The sequence below is a fragment of the Scardinius erythrophthalmus genome, assembly GCF_964197995.2.
Source record: "Scardinius erythrophthalmus genome assembly, chromosome: 19".
Classification (NCBI taxonomy): Eukaryota; Metazoa; Chordata; class Actinopteri; order Cypriniformes; family Leuciscidae; genus Scardinius; species Scardinius erythrophthalmus.
In genome coordinates, this window is record NC_138239.1 from 21492191 (window position 1) to 21516162 (window position 23972).

At 36.4% G+C, this 23972-nt stretch overlaps 2 protein-coding genes across 2 annotated transcripts; both read left to right on the forward strand.

Moving 5' to 3' along the window:
• The first annotated feature begins 6945 nt into the window (after window positions 1–6945).
• galcb (galactosylceramidase b) lies at window positions 6946–13529 on the forward strand. The gene is made up of 17 exons (XM_081394103.1): window positions 6946–7150; window positions 7265–7333; window positions 7422–7485; window positions 7582–7695; window positions 7811–7950; window positions 8034–8072; window positions 8857–8987; window positions 9156–9311; window positions 9419–9543; window positions 9672–9799; window positions 10391–10480; window positions 10564–10653; window positions 10863–11007; window positions 11120–11303; window positions 12093–12256; window positions 12348–12424; window positions 12590–13529. Exons 1-17 carry the CDS (start codon window positions 7010–7012, stop codon window positions 12734–12736), a joined length of 2004 nt encoding a protein of 667 aa, XP_081250229.1. The 5' UTR covers window positions 6946–7009; the 3' UTR covers window positions 12737–13529.
• A 983-nt stretch (window positions 13530–14512) lies between these two features.
• On the forward strand, window positions 14513–22177 carry ak7b (adenylate kinase 7b). Its single transcript, XM_081393948.1, has 15 exons — window positions 14513–14595; window positions 14698–14808; window positions 14971–15054; window positions 15162–15250; window positions 15341–15431; window positions 16790–16867; window positions 16972–17121; window positions 17235–17363; window positions 17544–17637; window positions 17727–17855; window positions 17963–18016; window positions 18690–18887; window positions 20967–21187; window positions 21613–21771; window positions 21860–22177. Exons 1-15 carry the CDS (start codon window positions 14515–14517, stop codon window positions 21893–21895), a joined length of 1704 nt encoding a protein of 567 aa, XP_081250074.1. The 5' UTR covers window positions 14513–14514; the 3' UTR covers window positions 21896–22177.
• The last annotated feature ends 1795 nt before the right edge of the window (window positions 22178–23972 follow it).

The window sequence follows — 23972 nt, forward strand, 5'->3', positions numbered from 1 at the left end:
TCATAAAACGATCTGTTGATACACGTATCTACTGCATTCTGTGGTGCGCATTCAAGCGTTACATGAGGGAGTTTTACTCCCTAAACTTATTCTGAAATACTGATGTACTAATGATTAGTGTTTATACCATATGAATATCAACAAAACCCATACAAAAGTTTAAAGCCGAAAGTGTTTTAATAATCTCATACTTTCCTCTTAAGCCAGACTGATTACATTAATTCAGATTCTTCATGGCACGTTTATATATTAGCACTGGGTAGTAAAATGATTTACGTAATCATGATCAATGAATGCTATTCTGATAGAACATCCCTCTTGGCAGAAGGATGAAGGTGGAATAAGTTCAAGCAGTTTTCAGAGGAAAACTATCCATCACAGCTTAGCCTATGTCTTTGGAGAAGCAAAATTATGCAATGCTATCCAAACAGCCTGGAAATCAATTATTTTGCAAATATCTGTCAACATGGTCTTTGGCTCATCAAGATCCCACACTAAAAAAAATAAAAAAAATAAATGAAACACCATTAGAAAAAGATATACACTGTTGTTCAAAAGTGGTAATGCTACAAAATATTTGTATTTCAAATAAATGCTGTTCTTTTAAACTTTTTATATTTATCAAAGAATCCTTAAAAAAGGATCATGTGACACTGAAGTCTGGAGCAATGGCTCCTGAAAATTCAGCTTTGCAATTAAATAAATACATAAGATTTTTAAAAGTTTATTTAAAAATGGTTTTAAATTTTAATAATAATAATAATAATTCACAATTACTGTTTTTTGATTAAATAGTTGCAGCCTTAGTGAGCATAAGAGACTTCTTTCAAAAACATAAAAAAATCTTACCGACCCCAAATGTTGAATGGTAGTGTTAAAAAAATAGGGGAGGCTATATGTCATAAATATCAGGGATATTTGTTACATTTTTATTGGGGGAAGTTGTCACATGCATTTCATATTTTGCAATTTTATAACATTTTATTTCATACAATTCCAAAACAATGAATTTAAAATTTCTGCTTTTCTGTGAATTACTTTGAGTTTCATAATTGTTTAACTGCTAATTGATTCAACTTAGCTAAATATCCAATAATTGTCATTTTAATGGTGGTTTCCATTGTGAGAATTAACTTACAACATATACTTGACAACATGCCCCACTGTTATCTTGTGTAATGGGCCATAAATGTTGAAATGTTACATAACATCTATACAGAAATGTATAGCACTTGCTTCAAGAAAGTAAGTAAATAAATCACATTCAAGGTTGGTGCTATAACTAAATCTTTGCACTGTAAGTAATGACTTGTATAGAAGTTAGTTTTCAAAACATCAAACAAAATGTCTTCTATAGTTAACTAACTAAACCACGCAGAGTGAAAACTCTGAGAGGCAATGAGTGAAAAGAGGAAGTGAGGTTTGTGGCTCGACAGTGCCATAAACACTCAAGGTTGTCGGCCTTACACAGAGATGAATGCACTCAGGTCCACTTCACTAATGAAAGAAGTCATGACTATTCTTGAATGAAATATAAACACACACACAAAACAACACACAACAGCTGCACACATGTACACACCCAAACACAAAAACTCACATAAACACCAGAAGCTATCAAATTAATTTCTGAAGCAGTGCAGTTTAAATCTGAATCCCTTCTGCAGCCCTGACCTGCTGCCAATGTATATTTAATCAAGATGAATGACCTTTTTTGCAGTCTTTGTGTTTTCTGCAGCCCGACCAATGAAATACATGGCCTTCGCTTTAAGTGATTGCTTCTGGAAGGCGAGGGAGCGGATTCATTCATTTCAGGACATTGAAATGTTTTCGCAAACATGGATTCACTGTCGTGGTATAAGAAGATTATCGCGTTAACCATTTGAACCAATAATGTAAAGAAGGTTGGAATATGTCTGAGGATCTTAGATCTGCCATCTCCTCCATTCTGCTTATAAGCTTTAAGGCATTAAACATGAAACATCCGAATATAGCCGGGTGTTTATGCATGCTATTACATGTTTGGATAAATGTAGCATATTCCTGTGCTACCCTGTCAGGGTTTATTTAATGAAAATGACTGGCAGACATTCTGTTATCCAGCTTATTACATGGCTTCTCAACAAATAAATAAATACATGGACATGAAATATTGATTTGAGTTGAAATTATGTTAAAGTCTTACCTGTACTGATTATAATACAGAGTCGTGAAAGTAGTGCCTATTTCAGTTTCCTGACTGAGCAGACTAATGGTGGGTTTAAGCCATACCGGAAAGATCGCTTTACGAGTTGAAAACACGAGCGCCACCACAAAGTCAAAATAATGAGTGTGGAAATCTGAACTTTTTTTTCTTAAGCCCTGATTTTCCGAGTTGGGGCGTGTTAGTAACAACATATGGTGCACACATGCGGCGTTTGTTTTGACGGTGAATTGTTTTTTCATTTACAGTAAAACTAGCAAAATTGCAAAATCCTAGAATATATAACCTTCATAAATTGAACAAAAAACATAAAAATGCAAAAGCACACCTAATGCACAGTCTTTAGGTCTATTTATCATTCTGTAGAAGTAGATTAAACAAATCTTGCTGAAGGTACATTGCCATCTGGCCCCATCCAAAGTAACTTGAACACACCTGACATTGTAATTACGACTTCCCAACTCATAAATATCAACTTTCCATTAAGAATTGAACGCACCATGATTTTTTGTACAACTTCCAATTCATTAGCAACTAAATAAATAACTAGAAGAATAACAAAGTCCAGTAAATGGTAAAACTATTTGTGCTACAAACCAGTGAGTTTCTAATTACAGATTCTAAATACACTAAGGCACACTATGCAAGATTTGTACCTTAATATAACAGCTTCGAAATCATTTCGATGGTAAATTAACTCGTAGTACGGCGAATCATCCCGATAGCAAACCGGGGGGATGGGGGGGATGACGCCGCTGGCAAAACCAGCAATGCAGGTTTGAGAGGTGGCGCCCCGACAAATCTCGCGAGAATCACGACTTGCTTTACGGCACAACGTCATATACATCAGCAACATAGACACTAGCACGCATTTCAGACGTGAATCATGGCAGAGTCGACGAAGAAAGCGCGGTCGGAAGAGTGCAGAGACGGCTCTGCGCGAGTGGTATTTATGACAGTAACGTTAAATACAAGTACTCCACAGCGACTCTAGAGGTCGCTGTTTGAGAAAAACGGAAACTGCATAGTGTGCCTTTAAAAGAAGAAATACCAGTTTGCAATATCAAGCAGCATAACAAGCTGTATACAGTTAAAATGAACTGGAGGTGGATGACAACAGAAGCCAGACACATTCGATTTACAAATGGCCACGTTCACACTTCCATTAAAAACAAGGTGGACACATCGTTGTCATGGGAGACAGTAAATATTATGAAATATCTGACCTCTGAATACCCACTGAGTCTGACCAATCAAAACCAAGCATTCCAGTGCTTAAATAATCCAGGTGGCAAATATCATACCTCTTGCAGTCCCTATGCATTTGGCAATCCATTCTAAAGATATTCCAGTCACATCCTATGCCATAGGGAAAACAAGAGGGACATGACCAGATCTCTGAACCAATTCATAGGCTCTTGTGTGGACACCTATGCACTTCCTATTGTCTCTCAATGCTCAATATAGTGCAATTTCACACCATGTCAGATAGATTACCCATGTGCATATGATAAAAATATGGGAAGGTATTTCTATAACATCTCTATACAAAGCCTTTTGCTATTGTCTACATTCAATTGAGCTCCACACAGTCAAAAAGGAGATAAGGGTCGGTCTTTCAAAGCTGTATTCATGTAGATGCACAAAAAGGTGACGACCCGAAGGGGAAAATGTGCCAAGAATACATAACCACATAAGCAGAGAATAAAAAGAAAAAAAAGAAAGAAAGACAAATAGGCCTAAGTGCCAGTGTGAGCACAGAAAAGATGTCAGGCTGACATTAAAACATTTATTCATATTTCAAGTGTAAACTGCTTCTCTCTCTCGCAACTTGCATTACTTGCATACAGGGTCAGGCAATAAATTGTTGACCAACTGTGTAATGCATCAGTGTCTGACTTGAAATGCTCAAAGAGATCAAGTCAACTCTCTCTCTGGAATAAAGAATAACCTGCTTTCTTCTGCAACCCTGTTGCCATTAACATTTGAAAAGGGCATGGAGAAAGAATAAAACACCAAAAAAAAAAAAAAAAAGAGGCGAAGAACGGATGCAAGCGAGGTCACGGTGGTGATTTAAGAGCCATGTACACCTTCATGCTGCTAAAATTACACGGCAGAGGCTTTTTATTTTTGCACCATGATGTCAAATAGATGAGACATAAACAAACGCCCCCTACAACCTCCGCACCAAGGCAACATGCTGAAGTAATAGTCATCTACACCCAACAAATCTGAGGTTCAGTGTGTTGTCCTGGAAAATTACCACAAGTAAATAAACAACAAAAATCTATGTATTTCACTGTATAAGATAAGCCAAGTGCCAAATGCATACATGTGATGCTTTTATTTCCCAATACAATTTATTTTTGTTCTGTTGGTATTTATTCATTTTGCTCAGAATCTGTGCTGATGTGAATATATCAATTATGATTTGATCTAATGTAATGGCATTTACACTTTTAGGTGTCCAGCTATTTTGGGGTCACATTAAAAAAGCCATTTAGAACCTAAAATGTCTTAAAAAAAAAATCCATTGCAATAATTTCTGATCTAGAAATGTTTTAATTTGGCCTTGTGTCATACAGTTAACAGCACCTGTTCTCTAACCGTTGAGGAAAGTCATTGTAAGTACTTCCCAACTCATCACTGTATAATTAAGCTTCCCCTTTGCTTATGCGACAAAAGTTTTTGTCCTCTTCTTTCAGAGATTCCCAGCAGGATAACACTGTCTGAGCAATTAAAGGAACCCCTGGTGTAATTAGGGAGCTTGACGCCAATCCTTGATCATAAAAATGAAGACGCAGGTTGGAAGAAGCCCATGGCACTGTCTGTGTAATCTCAGTTACATTGCTTGTAATTGTAAATGGCCTACTAAAAAAGAAAAAAAAAGAAAGAAAAGAAAAAAAATCAATTGTGAGTCACTTCTGCCCCCTTGTGGTTAGACCTTGCATTGGATGATGATTTGTTTTCATATAAAAATGTCAAAATTATGCGTTTAAGAATAAATATACCCTCATATATAGTCTGTAGTTAGACATCTAAAAGAAAAAAGGCATTTTCACACAACTGAAGCCAGCATAAACAGTATTTCAATATTGAACTATATAAATATCTATAATCAACTACATGCTTTAAGACAACAACAACAACAAAATTCAATTGCTATTGTCATTTTGCAACCTAAAAAAGATAAAATGGTTAATCTCTAGAAATAGAACTCTGCACAGCTATTTTTTCCCTCCCTACATTGTTATCAGATAGAAGCTCATATTTCTAAGATATCAAACCATCAATCAATAAACCAAAATCCTATCTCTGATGACCTTGCTATTCCTTCCCCCCCAGAGAAGACTGATAAATGAGGTACAGATTGTAGGAGTTTAAAAATCAAATATAAGTAATCAATGTATGCTTCCAATTGTATTATAAGCCTCCACAAGAGAATGCTGTGAATAAAGTAGTCTGTAAAGCTGACTTGGCAGCTCCACAAACCTGAGAAAATTCATACCATCTATGAGAAATCCTTTCGCATCTCACCCGCAATGAAAACGTAGAATGAAAAATGAAATGGTTTATGAAAGATGACATGTCCTGTTTGGATACTATGAAAGAAAGAAACTGAATATTAAATTTAAACCATGCTTTTCTCTCCACTGAAATTGTTTCCAAAAAAATGGAGGTATGACCACATCACAATGGCTCCATCACAATGCCAGAGATAATGATGCCTTTACCAATGGCTTACAATGATACAGAAAAACAAATTACTACAGACACCATGTCACAAGAAGGAAGTTCAACCTGCTTGTACATATATTTTTCATCAAAATCGACCACAGTTGTACAGAATTCCAATATTCAGTTAAGCTATCATCTGACATCAAGCATTACTGAATAGGCTACATTTTCTGTTCATATGCTGATCGACTTTGATGAAAAAAGTGTGAACCCAGAGGAAGCATTCACCATGAAACAACATAGCTTTACTGTCATCCACATGTCTATGTGACCACAACAACCCCTCAAAAAAAAGACAATTTTGATTCAACATGCTTTTAAGCATCTTTTGACAATTTTGATAACAATTTCTGTATTTATTTTCAAATAGGACTGCTTTACAGTGACAGAACAACTAATACCACAAAACATAACAGGAATCCATCCTTCGCTAGCCTATTACTTACAGATGCTGAAATTGTTGATTGTTGTTTTCCCACCAAAATGATGTCACTTCCTGGAAGACGGTCTTTTAACAATTAAAGGGATATTGCAAACGAGACTACTCGGATAAAAGGTGGTAAGAAAGCGTGATTTTATTTAAAACGGAAAACTGAAGAAACCTGGAATATATCTTAATAAGTGTCAGTTTGTCATCTTAGAAATGTGCAGAGAACCAGGAAACACGACAGACATAACATCAAAAACATTTCTTCAAACAAAATTAGGCCGATTTAAAATTAACCCAAATTAAGTTGCACTAACTGTGTTCAAAAACTACAATCTTTTCATCTTTATAAAATAATGAGTATACTATTGTTATCGAATAGGCCAACATATGTATGATAGAGACATGAAAATTTACATATACAGCAGAAATGACTTATTTCTAAAAGCTGATCTAACGAATATTATCATTTTGGTTTTTTTCCCCCGCGACAAGCCGCGCCCCTGTAGATGACGCACGGCCACTGTGACCAATGACGCTTGAGAGGGGCGTGGTTATGGGCGTGGTTCGGCTCATCACAGCACCACCTATCACGGAACATGCAAGTCAGCTGATAATGTTGCAGGAACGCACGAGATAGAATGAACGTAGCAAAACAGTGTTTTGTGTTTTTTAGTATTTTTCTCTATATCAGTGTTTGTTTAGGTGAAGACTACGATTTAGATGATACAACTGGTTTAGGACGATCGTTTGATGGCATTGGTGGTTTAAGCGGTGGTGGGGTGAGTGTTTTACTTTAGTGCGCTTTCTTTCTCAGAGCTTCTAAAGTGCTTAGTTAGTGAAACTTAACAAAAAACGCTAACGTCTGTGTGAAAACCGATGTGTTTAACTTACAGGCAACCTCGCGTTTACTTGTCAATTATGCAGAACCATATCGGAGTCAGATACTAGACTACCTATTCAAGGTGTGTTTGCTTTGAAAGGAATCTAATCAGGCTACATTTCATGTAATATTATGTCTATATTTACGTTATGTCAATGTGTATTTAACAGCCTAAATTTGGAGCCTCATTACAAATACTGAAGGTTGAAATTGGAGGCGATGCTCAGACTACAGGTACATATAGAGCAGTTTCAGTTTTAAAACCTCTAACCGTGAAGGTGTGTTTGCAATATTCAAATGACCTATTTAATGTAAGTTAATGATTCACAGATGGCACCGAGCCGTCACACATGCACTATGAAGATGATGAGAATTATTTTAGAGGATATGAATGGTGGCTTATGAGGGAAGCTAAGAAGAGGAATCCAAACATCACCCTCATAGGTAAAAATGACCTATTGTTCAAACAGGGAAACATGCACAAATAGTTCTAGTGCTTATGCACATGTATTTTGTTTTGTATTTACCTTTAATATATATATATATTTTTAATCAACAGGTCTGCCATGGGCCTTTCCAGGATGGGTTGGAAATGGTGAAAACTGGCCTTATGGTTTCCCTGATATCACTGCCTCTTATGTGGTGTCATGGATTCGTGGGGCCAAACAGTACCATGACTTGGATATTGATTATGTCGGGGTAAATGCATCTCATATATTCCATTACATTTAAAAACATTTCTGTGGTTGTATTCCTAATCTGATTTTTTTTTGTTTGTACAGATATGGAATGAAAGGCATTTTGACAGCAAGTACATAAAGGTAAGTACTGACACTGTCAACAATGTCAGAGTCATAATAAACTATTTTCACAAAAAAAGTTTTATTTTTTTACATTTAATATTTTTAGGTGCCTTCATTGTGGCTTCCTAAGTTCCTATTCTGTTGCTCCCCTCACAATGACACGGTTAAGCAATAGCTTGTTTATGCTAATATAATATTTTCTGCAGATTTGAACAAGGTTTGCTGTTCAAGTTCTGTGAGAAAATTTATATGTAGTTCATCTGAATATAACAGTTGTAGACTCAAACCTACATTGTAATATTACAATATTACAACAATTTGTATTTCAAATAAATGCTATACTTTTGGATGTTCTATTCATCAAAGAATCACAAAATTATCAGAATTATATTAAGCACCACAACTGTTTTCAACACTGATAATAATAAGAAATGTTTCTTAAGCCCTAAATTAGCATATTAGAATGATTTCTGAAGGATTATGTGACATTGAAGACTGGAATACTAACTGCTGAAAATTCAGTTTTGCCATGACTTTTACATTTTTGCCATAAATTACACTTTTAAATATATATATAAAAAAAAGTTGTAATAATATTTCACAATATTACTGTTTTGCTGCATTAATAAATGTTGCCTTGGTGAGCAGAAGAGACTCAATAAATTAAACAACCTGACAGGCCCTAAACCTTTGAAAGGTGGAATCATGGTGCCTGTTTTATTATTATCTGTTAATATTGGTACACATATACTGCATATGAAAAATAAAAGTCAGAAATTACTTTCTTTGCCTTGTTTACTAGCTTTTACGATATACACTGGATAAAAGTGGCTTGGAGAGAGTTAAAATCATTGCCAGTGATGACCTCTGGGAGCCGATCACCTCTGTTATAATTGCTGACAGAGAGCTACAAGATGCTGTTGAAGTCTTAGGGTATGATACTTTTTTTTTTTTTTTTTTAATGAATGATTACTTATTAAAATATACACATCCCATTTTTAAAGATGAATGAATGAAAAATAAAATACACTAGCATGACATGTCTATAAATGTGAAGAATGGTGATGTAAGATCTTGCTGTTGGAATTGTTTGATTGACAGGGTTCATTACCCTGGAACCAACACTGTACCCAAAGCCCTGAAGTCTGGGAAAAAACTGTGGTCCTCCGAAGATTACAGTACCTTTAATGACAACGTTGGCGGAGGCTGCTGGGCCCGAATTCTCAACCAGAACTACGTCAATGGCAAAATGACAGCGTATGACAACTCTGATAAAGACATTTAGCATTTCCCTTTTTATCATACATTAATTTCACAGAGTGCATTTGACAATTGGAAAAGCAGTAGTTTGTGTTCTCTTACAGGACCATATCTTGGAACCTCATTGCTAGTTATTATGAGGACCTTCCCTTTGGAAGGGATGGACTAATGACTGCAATGGCGCCATGGAGTGGAAACTATGTTGTTGAGTCCCCTATTTGGATAACAGGTATTATCCAAACACCTGTGTATTTTTATGCACTCTAGATATGCATACATTTTATATGTGTCATGTAAGATCATATAGATCATGTGTGATGCAACTAACAAAGTATCTGATTTATAAAATCCTATAAGCCCACACTACCCAGTTTACTGAGCCTGGCTGGATGTACCTGCAGACAGTGGGACACTTCACACATGGTGGGAGTTATGTTGCATTGACTGATGAGAGAGGAAATCTAACAATAATCACTGAAACTATGGTGAGACTTTAAAAAATTGACCTTCTAATCAATTCGCATAACATACACTACTGTTCCAAAGTTCGGTTAGATTTTTTTTTTAAAGGTTTTTGAAAAAAGTATATTTGCTCTCCAATGCTGCATATATTTGATTAGAAATACAGTAAAAATAGTAATATTGTGATATATTATACATTTAAGTTAACTATTTTCAATTGTAATATATTTTATGTTCAAATTATATTATTATTTTCCTATAAAATTATATTCCTGTGATGGCAAAGCTGAATTTTCAGCATAATTTCTCCAGTCGTCACATGATCCTTCAGAAATCATTCTAATATGCTGATTTGTCGCTCAAGAAACATTTCTTCTTATTATCAATATTTCATATTTTCTGGATGAATAGAAAGTCAAATATAAATTTTTTCTAATAATATAAATGTTTATTGTCACTTTTGATCAATTTAATGCATCCTTGCTGAATATAAGTATTAATTAAAAAAGAAAAATCTTACTGACCCCAAACTTGTGAACAGTAGTGCACGTCTTGGTGGTTTTAAAAGTTGTATGTAAACCTATTACTCTATTTTTTTCTGGGGGGGGTTTTAGACCCATGACCACTCTGTGTGTATAAGACCTCCTCTGCTTCCCTATAATGTCACGGCCCAGAATGCAACATTCCATCTGAAAGGGACTTTTGTAAGTGCTGTTTGATGTGGTTTAAATGAGTTTATAAAGGACTAAATGAATTTATGGTAATATATGGAATAACTTTTTAACAGGCTTCGATCAGTGAGCTGCAAGTGTGGCATTCAAAGTTTGATTTCAAGACAGACAAGACAGTCCTCTTCCAAAATCTCAAGCCTATTAAAGTAAGTACATACACAAAATCAAGAAAATTAAAGAATTCTCTCATGATATAACCTCTTTAAAAACAGTAGGCTATAAGGGTGTGTTTTTGATTTTGCCTGGGTTCTTAAAAAATACTAGGTTCAGTAGATTGATTTTTCTAATAATTATTGACGGATGCGTGTTAATGACATCTAATGTAATATTTCTGTGTGAATTGTGAATGCTGTAGGTAATTGAGGGGTCTTTCAGCATAGAGCTTGACGTTGACGAGGTATACACATTTACTACTGTAACAAACGGTCAGAGAGGGAGTTACCCAGATCCTCCACCCACTGCTCCCTTTCCTAAAAAATACAAAGATGATTTTGATGTCTGTAAGTAACTTTGTTGTAATTTCCCCCCCTTTTTTAATTATTTTTTGCATATTTTTCACACAACAGTCTGTGTAACTCTTAACAACTGGAACTTTGGCTTCCTATCTCTCAGCTGGAAATCCATATTTCTCAGAGGCTCCAAACTTTGCAGATCAGACAGGGGTCTTCGAATACTTCACGAACCTGACGGATCCTGGACCTCATGTTTTCACTCTGCGACAGGTGGTCACTCAGCGTCCGGTGACCTGGGTTGCAGATGCTGATCAGACAATAAGTGTTATTGGTGATTATAAATGGTGAGAGCAGCAGTGTTAAATATGGTTTGCATAACATTTGTAAGGATTTTATGACTATTATGTACAGGGCCTTCCCCAGCATGGGTCGGGGCCCAGTGCGAGTTAGAGAAAGCGGACTAGCGCAGGGCCCAGTGCGATCACACTACCGTTCAAAAGAACGGGGTCAGTTAGATTTACTTCTATTCAGCAAGGATGGATTAAAATGAGCAAAAGAAACAGTAAATGCAAACGTTTAAGTGGGTAAGAGTAAAAAGTAAAACGTTAAGTGGGTACCCGGCATTACCGGTAAAAAGCCGGAACACCATGCTTGTGTGAACAGTATATTTGTGTATTTACTGGTGAAGTCATTCTGCCAATTTTACGGTTATTTACTGGGATTGCTGTTTGAAAGGGGCTACTCTGTAACAATGCGGGAACCGGCAAACATTCAACATAACTATATTCACAAAATAAACGTAAATAACAGACCAAAAGTAAAGCATAATATAAATAATATGTAACATATAAACATAATAAGACACAACATAAATGTCCCAGGCCTGTTTTTTTCTCATCTTCCACTGTCGTCACTCCTCCTTTTATCCTTCTGGAGCTCCTCCGTGGGACTCGAGACCGGTGTGGCGCACAGGCGACGCTCATTAACACCGGCCTCGCTCCGTTCCCACGGCTCTCGGCCCCGCCCGGCTTGCCACACACCATAGAGCTGCTTTGAAACAATGTACTGTATAAAGCTATATAAATTGAGGTGACTTGACTTATTAACAGCTCTGTGTATTTTACGATTATCAGGCATGACCTAATGGTGTCATGCGACGTGTACATGGAGGATGTGCTCACTGGTGGAGTCTTCATTGCTGTCAGAGTGGATAAAGGTGGAGGTGTCGTCCGAAGTACAAAGGGAATCTTTTTCTGGGTGTATGCAGATGGCACCTACAAAGTCACCAATGACCTCAGTAAGCATCTGAAAAATAAAAGATTTTTTCTTCCACTACTGCTGTAAGTTTGACTAGGCCAGGTCATGTATCCAAAACCTTTGTTTGACAGGTGGAATGACAGTTCTTGCTGAGGGACAGTCTGGAACTAGAGCGCGGGTATGGTACACACTGACCCTTACAGTCAAGGTTTGTTATATTATATAGAAATATTCCTATACATATTAATTGCTGAGTTTTTCCTCTATTTTAAGTCTTACCTGTTGTGACTTGATTCTCATTTCACCGTACTGTTGGATTTGCACTTTTTCATAAATAAACGCAGCTGATCGGTTATTTCTTCTCTGTTTTTAGGGAAACTATGCATCAGCAGACCTCAATGGCTATGCTCTCTGGAAGAATGCAGTGCTCTGGGAGCCACGGCATGGATGGGCGGCCATAGGCACTAGTTCTTTTGAACTTGCACAGTTTGATAATTTTGCTATAGAGGCTTTAGCCTGATCTTTTTTGGTTTGCCATTGTTGTGACACTGTAAACAAGCAGACTGGAAACACACGTTTTCTTGTATCTGACTAATGTGATTATGAAGAGATTTAATGAGTTTTTTTATTTTTTATTTAAGGTTTGTTATGCAGCCATAACCAATGTGTCTTAATAATAATAATACTAATACTAATAATATATAATTTAAACCACTTGTGTGATTCCGAATTTCGGAAAATTAACAATATTGTGTCTACCAAGGATCTTCCCCATCTGTGGGTAAATCAGATGATTCATCATCTAGCTTTGACCAGATAATGACCACAAATGACCAGCATGATCAATCATGTGCAATATCAGTGCTTCATTGTGAATATACCAAAAAATAATATATAACTAGAGCATTTCAGTGTACCAACCCTGGTCTGCTTGTATTCTTCAGTGATCTGCTCTGCTCAATGTTTTAAACCATGCCATCATCTGACACCCACTGGATGTTAAAACAAGTGAAGAACAAGCAAAGAATCAATATATGCTTGCTGAGTAAAGGGGAAAAAATATCATTGTTGATTCAAAACCACAAATGTAAAATATTGATGATCTTCTCTGTAGAATGTCAGAACAATATTGACATTGATTCTTACTGTCAGCTCCTGTATGAGATGTATCTCCTCTGAAAGTTTCTCCTGGTCCAAGCACGATGTTATGCCTTGAGGAAGATTTCCTTGCATGCAGTCGCAGAACCATTCACTTTCAAAATAGACAAACAAACAAAATAAATAATTGTAATAATATGGACAGCAAATGACAATCAATGCAAGACCTTTTTTGTGTGTGTATGCGTTATATTATTTATAGAGGCTTTTAAGCGCCTACACAATGCGTTTAGTTTAAGTTTTATATTTTAGTTATGAAGACAGTGCGAATGCATCCGTTTCCTAGCAACAGGACAACAACAACACAGGATGGCGGACAAGACTGAGGAGAGACCGCCGAAATCCATGCGGGTTTTTATCAACAATGTTGATAATTACACACCGAAAAATATTGCAAAGGTAATTTTATTACTTTTTATTAAATTGCACCGAAGTTGCAGCGGTACAAATGCATTCTTAAACCTCTAAAAAAATCTTTATAGTCGAAAACGGTAACGTATAGCCCAATACTTGCAGTGGAATTAGAAAGATTGGCTAACTTGGTTAGCTTGCTTCAGATGAATTTCAGCATGTCACATCAAGACACTGCTTGAAATTAGGGCTATAATGTCCGTACTTTATTATCCTGTATTTAGTTTTTAGACTCGTGTGTAGTTGGTGCATCTCTTGTGGACTTGGGTGAGGCTGATGAGGAGGAAGAAGACAGGCTGCAGGATAAGCAACCCAAAATCAAAGATGGAACCTTCCAGATTGTGGGAACAGTTTCCAGCCAAACAGAGGAGAAGTGCAGTTTTATCTCTGAAGTGTACAGTGTAAATAAATCACTTATGTACTACAGCATTGTGCAGAAGTCTTTCATAAGTTGTGTCAGTGACAGTCTGTCACTTTACTATTTTTTCTATAACATCACTTTTCATCTCTACCAGCACTTGAGGCGTGAAGAGCTTCTTCATCATCTGATGAAATGTGATGTGATAATTTTTGATATCACTCAGCATGCTGATCAGATAGCTGAAGCACAGTGGGCCGTCTCAGGTAGGCTATCACATTTTTTTTGAATGTTGCCACTTCCTGCTATGAACCTTTTTCTTGAGCAGATGCTAGTTAAATTATCATCCAATCACAGCTCTTCATACTGAAATGGACACTTTTTCTGGGCACAAGATGTTTATCCTGGTGTCAACCATCATGACGTGGGCTATGTCTAAACCAGTCGATAAAGTAGGAATAAGAACACTGTTATTATCAAGTAGGCTACTTTATTGATCAGCATGTAAACATGATTAAAAGGTTGTATTGATGAATATTTTAACTCCACAATAGGATGACCCAGAGATTCCTATTACAGACGAGCACTACAGGAAAAGAAAAGCACACCCCAACTTCCGTGATCATATCGAATTGGAGAAACTTGTGCTCAAATTAGGCAAAACTGTAAGCAAGAAACCTTGTGGGATAATAATTTTTCCATTTTAGTTGAAAATTCATGCAATATTAAGTAATTGTACACACTAGTTATGGTAAGATATTTCAACACTTCACGTGAGCATGACTTTAAAAGTGTGAAGTTCATATTTATTTATGAATGATTTTCAGAAAAGCTCCCTGTTCTCTACATACGCTGTTGCATCAGGGCTACAATATGGAATGGGAGAACACATGTTTCACTTGTTTTTTAAGGTAAATCATAGTGGACAGACATTTAAAAAATATTACTTTTGTAAATAGTTTTTTCTAATTGAAATGTTGAAGTTAAATAGTTTGTTGTGTTGCGTTGCTCTATGTAGATGTCATGGGAGGGGGAAGTCTCCGAGGTGCCCATCTTTGGTGATGGCTCCAATATTATCCCCACTATTCACATCAATGATCTGGCAGGGTTAGTGTAATTTTGGAGCTTTTTATGACTTCATCTACGCAAAAGCTAAATTATTGTGCATTAACATCCGTTTGATTCATATTCATTAAGGATCATCCAAAATGTCATTGACCACAAGCCAAAGTCACAATACTTTGTTGCTGTTGATGACTCCAAAAACACAATGGAGGATATCATAAAGGTGAGATTTTACACATTCAGTATAATACATACAGTATATATATATATATATACACTGCTCAAAAAAATAAAGGGAACACTTAAACAACACAATGTAACTCCAAGTCAATCACACTTCTGTGAAATCAAACTGTCCACTTAGGAAGCAACACTGATTGACAATCAATTTCAAATGCTGTTGTGCAAATGGAATAGACGACCGGTGGAAATTATAGGCAATTAGCAAGACACCCCCAATAAAGGAGTGGTTCTGCAGGTGGTGACCACAGACCACTTCTCAGTTCCTATGCTTCCTGGCTGATGTTTTGGTCACTTTTGAATGCTGGCGGTGCTTTCACTCTAGTCAGATGCTCTTCACAGATGAAAGCAGGTTCACACTGATCACATGTGACAGACGTGACAGTCTGGAGACGCCGTGGACAACGTTCTGCTGCCTGCTTTCATCTGTGAAGAGCACAGGGCGCCAGTGGCGAATTTGCCAATCTTGGTGTTCTCTGGCAATGCCAAACGTCCTGCACGGTGTTGGGCTGAAAGCACAACCCCCACCTGTGGACGTCAGGCCCTCATACCACCCTCATGGAGTCTGTTTCTGACCGTTTGAGCAGACACATGCGCATTTGTGGCCTGCTGGAGGTCATTTTGCAGGGCTCTGGCAGTGCTCCTCCTGCTCCTCCTTGCACAAAGGCAGAGGTAGCGGTCCTGCTGCTGGGTTGTTGCCCTCCTACGGCCTCCTCCACGTCTCCTGATGTACTGGCCTGTCTCCTGGTAGCGCCTCCATGCTCTGGACACTACGCTGACAGACACAGCAAACCTTCTTGCCACAGCTCGCATTGATGTGCCATTCTGGATGAGCTGCACTACCTGAGCCACTTGTGTGGGTTGTAGACTCCGTCTCATGCTACCACTAGAGTGAAAGCACCGCCAGCATTCAAAAGTGACCAAAACATCAGCCAGGAAGCATAGGAACTGAGAAGTGGTCTGTGGTCACCACCTGCAGAACCACTCCTTTATTGGGGGTGTCTTGCTAATTGCCTATAATTTCAACCTGTTGTCTATTCCATTTGCACAACAGCATTTGAAATTGATTGTCAATCAGTGTTGCTTCCTAAGTGGACAGTTTGATTTCACAGAAGTGTGATTGACTTGGAGTTACATTGTGTTGTTTAAGTGTTCCCTTTATTTTTTTGAGCAGTGTATATATATATATATATATATATATATATATATATATATATATACATACATACACATACATATATACATACACATGTACATATACATATATATATATATATATATATATTTTTTTTTTTTTTTTATGGTTAATGGTTCTCATGCAAGTAAATCTTCTTCCTCAAGGCAATAACACTCGTGCTTGGACCAGGAAAAACTCAGAATGTTTCAAAAGAGGAGATTTATCTCATACGGGAGCTGACAGTAAGAATCAATGTCAATATTGTTCTGACATTCTACAGAGAACATTATCAATATTGTACATTTTTGGTTTTGTATCAACTATGATATCTCTTTGCTTTCTTCAGCAAAAAGATATTGATTCTTTGCTTGTCAACCTTCGTATTGAAGCACTGTATCTGAAAGAGAATTTTAACATCCAGTGGGTGTCAAAAGATGGCATGGTTGAAAACATTGAGCAGGTCACTGAAGAATACAAGCAGACCAGGGGATTGTTGGTACGTTGAAATTCTCTAGTTAAATGTTTATTTTTGGTACTTCTTTTATGTTGGTCTTTTTGGCTCAATCGAAAGTTTCACAGTACAAGCACCTGTGTTTGTGTGTGTCCCAGCCCCTTCGTATCTGCATCCTGGGACCACCTGCTGTTGGGAAGAGCACTATAGCAGAGAGGATATGCAAGCATTACAAACTTCATCATGTTAAACTTAAGGAGACAATCACCGAAACATTAAACAAACTGGTGAGTGTTATACAAAACCCAGAATTTATTTGTTCAAATAATTCAGATTTGATTAAAAAATAAATTATAATAATGTCCATATAAACAACTCGCTGCAGTGACCTTTTCTGTTTTTCTACATTTCTGAAAAATAAATATAAATTGTATAGATTTATACTGATGCTTAGTTGAATTAATCAGGAGTCGTGTATTCAAACGGAGGACATGGAAAATGATGAGGGTGAAGCTCAGGAGTTTCTGAACACTCTAAAGGAAAACATGAATGAGAATGAAGGTTGTATATTTGTAAAAACATTTGGTGCTTTATATTGAAATTATATATGTTAAGTTTTTGTTGTTGTTGTTGTTGTTGTTGTTTTTTAGGACGACTTGATGACCAACATGTGATTCGTATAATGAGGGACAAACTCAGGACTAAACCTTGTATGAAGCAGGGCTTTGTTTTGGACGGTTTCCCTATGACATATGAGCTGGCGAAGCAGTTATTTACTGGTGAGAAATTTGCCTTTTTTAGAAGATATATGAACAAATTAAATCATGATTCTGATTAATAATACATGAGTTTTGATTTGCTGCATGATTATTTAAATATTCAACAGGTGAAGAAGAGCCTGAAGACTTGCAATCTAAACATGAGAAAAAGATCATCCCAGGTGTGTAATTTATTAATATAATGTATAATGCAGATTAGAAATGCATTTTTTCCCCAGACTTCTCCATCATAATTATTAGCCTTAAGATTTGAGCCTTGCATGACTGATTTGAACTCATTTAACTACAGTACTCTTCAAAAGTTTAATGTTTTTGAAAGAAATCTCATGCTCGCCAAGGCTGAATACAGTAAAACAGTAACAATACAGTAAAATCAGTAACATTGTGAAATATTATATGTTTTTAAATAACTGTTTTCTATTTTAATATATTTTCAAATGTAATTTATTCCTGTGACGGCGAAACTGAATTTTCCACATCTGTTACTGTTACTGGTAAATGGTTTTGCTGCTTAGTATTTTTGTGCAAACTGTGATACATATGTTTTCAGGGGGCTTTAGAAAGTTTAAAAGAATAGCATTTATTTGAAACAAAATATTTTGTAACATGATAAATGTCTTTACTAACACATGAATTGAACGTATCCTTGCTTAATAAAAACCTTACTTTTTTAGCTCAGCTTTACATTATAGTGGTAACTTTTGTGAACACGTACAATAAGAGGTGTTGTATTTGTAGACAGAATACCCACAACTCATTTAAAAGAAATACTGTAACAAGTGGCTTTGAAATTCAACATGATCCTAGAAAAACAATCATTTGTCTGTTCTCCAGAGTTTGTGTTCTCTGTTGACGCCACTGATGATTTCCTGAAAAACCGTGTTCTGAATCTACCCGAGACTGTTGTAGAGGGAACTTCCTACACCCCTGAACAGTTCCCACGCCACTTGGCCCGTTTCAGAGAGAGAAACGTAGAGGATCAGACAGTGCTGAACTTCTTTGAGGACCTAGAGATTCATCCTGAGCACTTGGGTAACATTGAAGGAGTGAACCAAATCCTGTTTTAATGAAGTCCAGTAACACTGCATCTGTTGAGCTAGCAAATACAGACCAAGCATAAAAGTACGGTCACATTTACAGCTGTTCTGTGAAAATCCAGTCAATTCAGTAAGAATGCACGTGAATTTTGCATGAGTGCAAAGGATTTCCACACACAGATTTCGCAATGGGTTCAAGAGAAAGCTTCTGAAAGTGACTTCTATGTGAGACTCACTCATAGGATGTGTTCACACTTTGGTTTGATTAAAATTAACTCAATTGCTCTGTAAGTGCAGTTCATTTGAATAAGTGTGAATGTTGCCATCCAAACCTTGGTGTGCACCAAACAAGCGGACCAAGTCCGAGACCCACCTTTTCAGGCCGCTATTTAGTCTGGTTTATAAGCTGTAAGTGAGTTCTCAGCTGGTAAAATTCCCACCGTGTGTACACACAAACAACAAGCTCACTTAGCACAACACACAGCATTATTTAGGGAAAAGAATACACACTCACCGACCAATTTATTAGGTACACCTGTTCAGCTGCATGCTAAAGGGTTAGTTCACCCAAAAATGAAAATAATGTCATTAATGACTCACCCTCATGTCGTTCCAAGCCCGTAAGACCTCCGTTCATGTTCGGAACACAGTTTAAGATATTTTAGATTTTGTTCGAGAGCTTTCTGTTCCTCCATTGAAAGTCAATGGACGGCATACTGTTCAGTGTTCACGTCCAGAAAGGCAATACAGACATCATCAAAGTAGTCCATGTGACATCAGTGGCTCAATCTTAAGTTTATCAAGCGACGAGAATACTTTTTGTGCGCAAAAAGTAAACAAAAATAACGACTTTATGCCACTATTCATTTCCTTCTCTCTGTGCCTCAAGTGAGTTCGCGTAGTGTTTCAGCGTAGCGCGTCTGTGTTGTACGTCACACGTAGGCTCACTGTTGGCCGACGCTGGTCATGTGTGATGCGTGCGACGTACAACACAGACGCGCTACGCTGAAACACTACCCATTTTTGGGTGAACGTGGCATGCTTGTTGGTGCCAGTCAAACTAGTTTGTGTATTTTAGAAACTGCTGTTCTACTAGGAATTTCACGCACAACCATCTCTAGGGTTTACAGAGAATGGACCGAAAAAGAGTAAATATCCAGTGAGATAAAGCAGATGGACTACAGCAGCAGAAGTCAGTTAAAGGAATAGTTAACTTAAAAAAGAAAATTGTCATCATTTACTCACCCTCAAGTTGTTTCAAACCTGTAGGAATTTCTTTCTTCTGCTGAACACAAAGGAAGATATTTATATAACAGTTGATGGACCATTGATTTCCATAGTAGAAAAAAAAAAAAAAAGACTATGGAAGTCAATGGGGTCCATCAACTGTTTGGTTACCGACATTCTTCAATTTTTTTTCCTTTGTGTTCAGCAGAAGAAAGAAATTCATACAGGTTTGAAACAACTTGAGGGTGAGTAAATGATGACAGAATTTAAATTAAGTGAACTATTCTTTTAAGTTGCCACTCCTATCAGCTAAGAACAAGAAACTGAGGTTACAATTTGCACAGGCTCACTAAAATTGGACAATAGAAGATTGGAAAAAACGTTGCCTGGTACCTGACGAGTACTTCCACCAGGATAACCCACCATATATCACAAAACTCAAATCATCTCAAACTGGTTTCCTGAACATGACAATGAGTTCACTTTACTCAAATGGCCTCCACACTGTGAATGCTAAACGAATCAGGACTTGATGTATAATTTTCTTTTTTTGGTCCATACCAAAAAACCAAGACAACCGAACTACAAGTGTGATCACACCCTTACATCACTACACTATTGACAATAAAAAAATAAATTTTTGCCTACAAAATTTCACTAATGTGACCTTACTTTTAGGAGTGGTATTGTGACGTTTCAACAGTTTTGACTGACATCTCGCATACCTCGCTTGAAAAGTGTGCTTGTGCTATATTTCTTTACAATAAATACGACTTGATTTAACTAATGTGTTTAAATTAATTAAAAGTGTGGCCTAACAGTCTAAATGTATTTACTTTTATTGCAGAGATTACAAGCAATGATGACAATGAGTACTTGCTGGTCACTGAGAAGATTTGCAAAAAAGTAGGCAAACCAAAGAACTACAGGCAGATCTCAGAGGAGGTGGAGGAAGAAGAGCGACGGCAAGCTGAAGAGCAGCTAAAGAAACAGGCGGCCCAGAGGGCCGAGGCAGAGCGGCAGGAGGAAGAAGAGGCCCAACAGAGAGATCAGCGTTGGAGGGAGTGGGTAAGCACATGACATTATATAGGAATTTAAGATTAAGGGCCAGATTTACTAACAGCTTGCGCCAGCGCAAACCCTCTTCTGGGGGTGGTGTGGCGCAATGGATAAGACACATGCCTTTGGTGTGAGAGACCCGGGTTCGAATCCACTGTGAGACACCAATGTGTCCCTGAGCAAGACACTTAACCCCTAGTTGCTACAGAGGCGTGCGACCTCTGACATGTATAGCAATTGTAAGTCGCTTTGGATAAAAGCGTCAGCTAAATGAATAAATGTAAATGTAATGACACAGTGAAAAAATTAGCGATGAAAGGTCTTTGACTTGCACTAATTATTATTATTTTTTTATTGCCATTTAATGTTTTGCTATTGCAGAAAAATATGTTAGACTAGCAGCTCATGAATGTGTTTTTGGTGTGTGTTTTAAGAATCAGAACCTTGAGGAGGTGAGGAGACAAGAACATGACTTGTTGGAATCTCAGTCAGAACCTTTCAGGAACTACCTGATGAGGGATGTGATGCCCACTCTCACCCAAGGCCTCATCGAATGCTGTACAATACGTCCTGATGACCCCATTGACTTCCTGGTAGGTTGGTCCTCCTAATAACTGTTTATTAGTTTAATTGAAGGTATTTTCTGGAAAATTCTCTCATTTTGACATTTGTATCTTTCAGGCTGAGTACCTTTTCAAAAATAATCCCGAAGCGTAATAAACATGGACATTTTTGTGCCCTGGGTTTCATCAGCAAGTTTAACTTCTGTTGGTTTGTTTTGTTCTAGACAGTTTTATTTCAGTCTTAATGTTAATTTAAAATCTGAATATTTAATATAAAGTCCATGATTATGAATAATAATTATGCAGTAATGCTGCAATTAATAAATACAATGCAAAATCAAATGGAAAAACTCATTTCTTCCACTGTTTATCTACTTGTGCATTTAAAATGTGAAAAACATCATAATAAAATAAAAGCTTGGTAGAATGAAGCTGTTAATTGGAAGTTAATTTGTGCAACGTTTGTCCATCATGTCATGATTGCTCTGATTGGTCCTCTGCCTTCAAAGAATAATGTTACAAATGGTAGATAATTAACAGACCCTTTTACATAGCACATAATTAATTTCATTAGTAAAATAAACAAAATACTGCACTTTAGTTGCCTTAATATGATAATAAATTAACATACTCCTTAGCTCTAGTTTCTCCTTTCTCCATCAGAATAATATAATACTAAATAATATAATGATACAAATCAGAGGTTCCACAAAGATTACAAGAGTCCAGTTTACAATAGGCAATATTATTTTCCAAGCCATGAAGAATAATATGATAGTCGGCAGCAGAAGATGCAGATAAACAATAAACCAGGTAGGAATTTACAACAAGTCAAGCGGAACGACAATAGATGTACAGCTGCTGAGGACAAGATCGTGAATGACAAAGGACATGTGCATGAGGTTAGGCAGAAATATTGTCTGTCTGTAATATGGATGGGCCCCGGAGTGGAAACTGTTTATGAAACCTTTTGGTTCTGTAAGAGTGTCAGTTTCAAATTCAGCTACTCAAATAGGCGAACCTCAGTGATCAGAGATATGAAAATTTAACATAACCTTCTCTGACCTTAAATGTAAATATTGTGTCACAAAAAAATGAATCATATGGAATATGCAGTAGATTACATTGTTCATGGCAAGTTTCAAGGCCAAAAATGAATTGTTCATTATATTTATGACAACATTTAATCGTACATTGGCTTAGTTTACCTAAAATGGTTACTCAATATAAAATAACCTATATAATTTAATATACACTGCAGTTAAAAAGTAACTTAGTGTCAGTCATTTTTTTTTTTACAAATATGAAATGTTTTTGAAATAAGTCACCAAAGCTGCATTATTAAAAAAATACAATAAAAACAACAGTATTGTGAAATTATTACAATTTAAAGTAACTGTTTTGTATTTTATTCCTGTAATGGCACATGATCCTTCAGAAATCATTCTAATATGCTAATTTCTAACAATTATCAACATTTAAATCAGTTGTGCTTTTATTTTTGTGAAAACCATGATACTTTTTTTCAAGATTATTTGAGAAGTTAGTTTGTAATAATGTGATTCTTTACTGTTACTTTTGATTAATTTAATGCATCCTTGCTGAATAAAAGTATTAATTTCTAAGAAAAATAAAATAAATAAAATCTTACTGACCCCAAAATTATGACCAGTAGTGTATACTTTTTAAAGCCACTATGATTTCAAGACTGGCAGGTTACTGAATGCATCACTAGATGGCACTCCTACCCAAGCAATATAAGACATGTAGAGTCTTTTCCTTTAAGAACCCCTCCACAACCACTGAAATTATGACAACCGAGTTGACCATTCATTATGTACAGTATGTTGAACAGTTAGACCTAAATAATATACTACTATTGCAAACTTGTATAAATATAAATATTTTGTGTGTGTGTGTGTGTGTGTGTGTGTGCAGTGTTCAACTATACTTCCACCTTTGGATCAATAAAGCATGTCTATTAATAATATAATAAAATAACCAATTCAGCAGCATGTATGAATTGCTCTGTTTTCTAGACATGTTGAGATTTTAATATATAATTAAAATATAAACCTTTATTCAGTCTAATATTGTCTATGATTAGGATTATACAGCAATGCTACAATAAAACAATGCAAATTAAATGCATTTTCTTACCTAGCATAATAAAATTATGTTTAAATGGCTTTTTGTATTTATTAGATGCATATACTGTTTACTTATAAACA

What these genes read in the sequence shown, in the direction of transcription:
- ak7b (XM_081393948.1), top strand. Translation starts at nt 14,515, where the DNA reads ATGGACACTTTTTCTGGGCACAAGATGTTTATCCTGGTGTCAACCATC. An exon ending in CACATCAATGATCTGGCAGG is followed by an intron (nt 15,251 to 15,340) that starts GTTAGTGTAATT and finishes ATATTCATTAAG; the next exon opens with GATCATCCAAAATGTCATTG. An exon ending in TGAGAAAAAGATCATCCCAG is followed by an intron (nt 18,017 to 18,689) that starts GTGTGTAATTTA and finishes TCTGTTCTCCAG; the next exon opens with AGTTTGTGTTCTCTGTTGAC.
- galcb (XM_081394103.1), top strand. Translation starts at nt 7,010, where the DNA reads ATGAACGTAGCAAAACAGTGTTTTGTGTTTTTTAGTATTTTTCTCTAT. An exon ending in TGGATATTGATTATGTCGGG is followed by an intron (nt 7,951 to 8,033) that starts GTAAATGCATCT and finishes TTGTTTGTACAG; the next exon opens with ATATGGAATGAAAGGCATTT. An exon ending in GATGCTGTTGAAGTCTTAGG is followed by an intron (nt 8,988 to 9,155) that starts GTATGATACTTT and finishes TTTGATTGACAG; the next exon opens with GGTTCATTACCCTGGAACCA.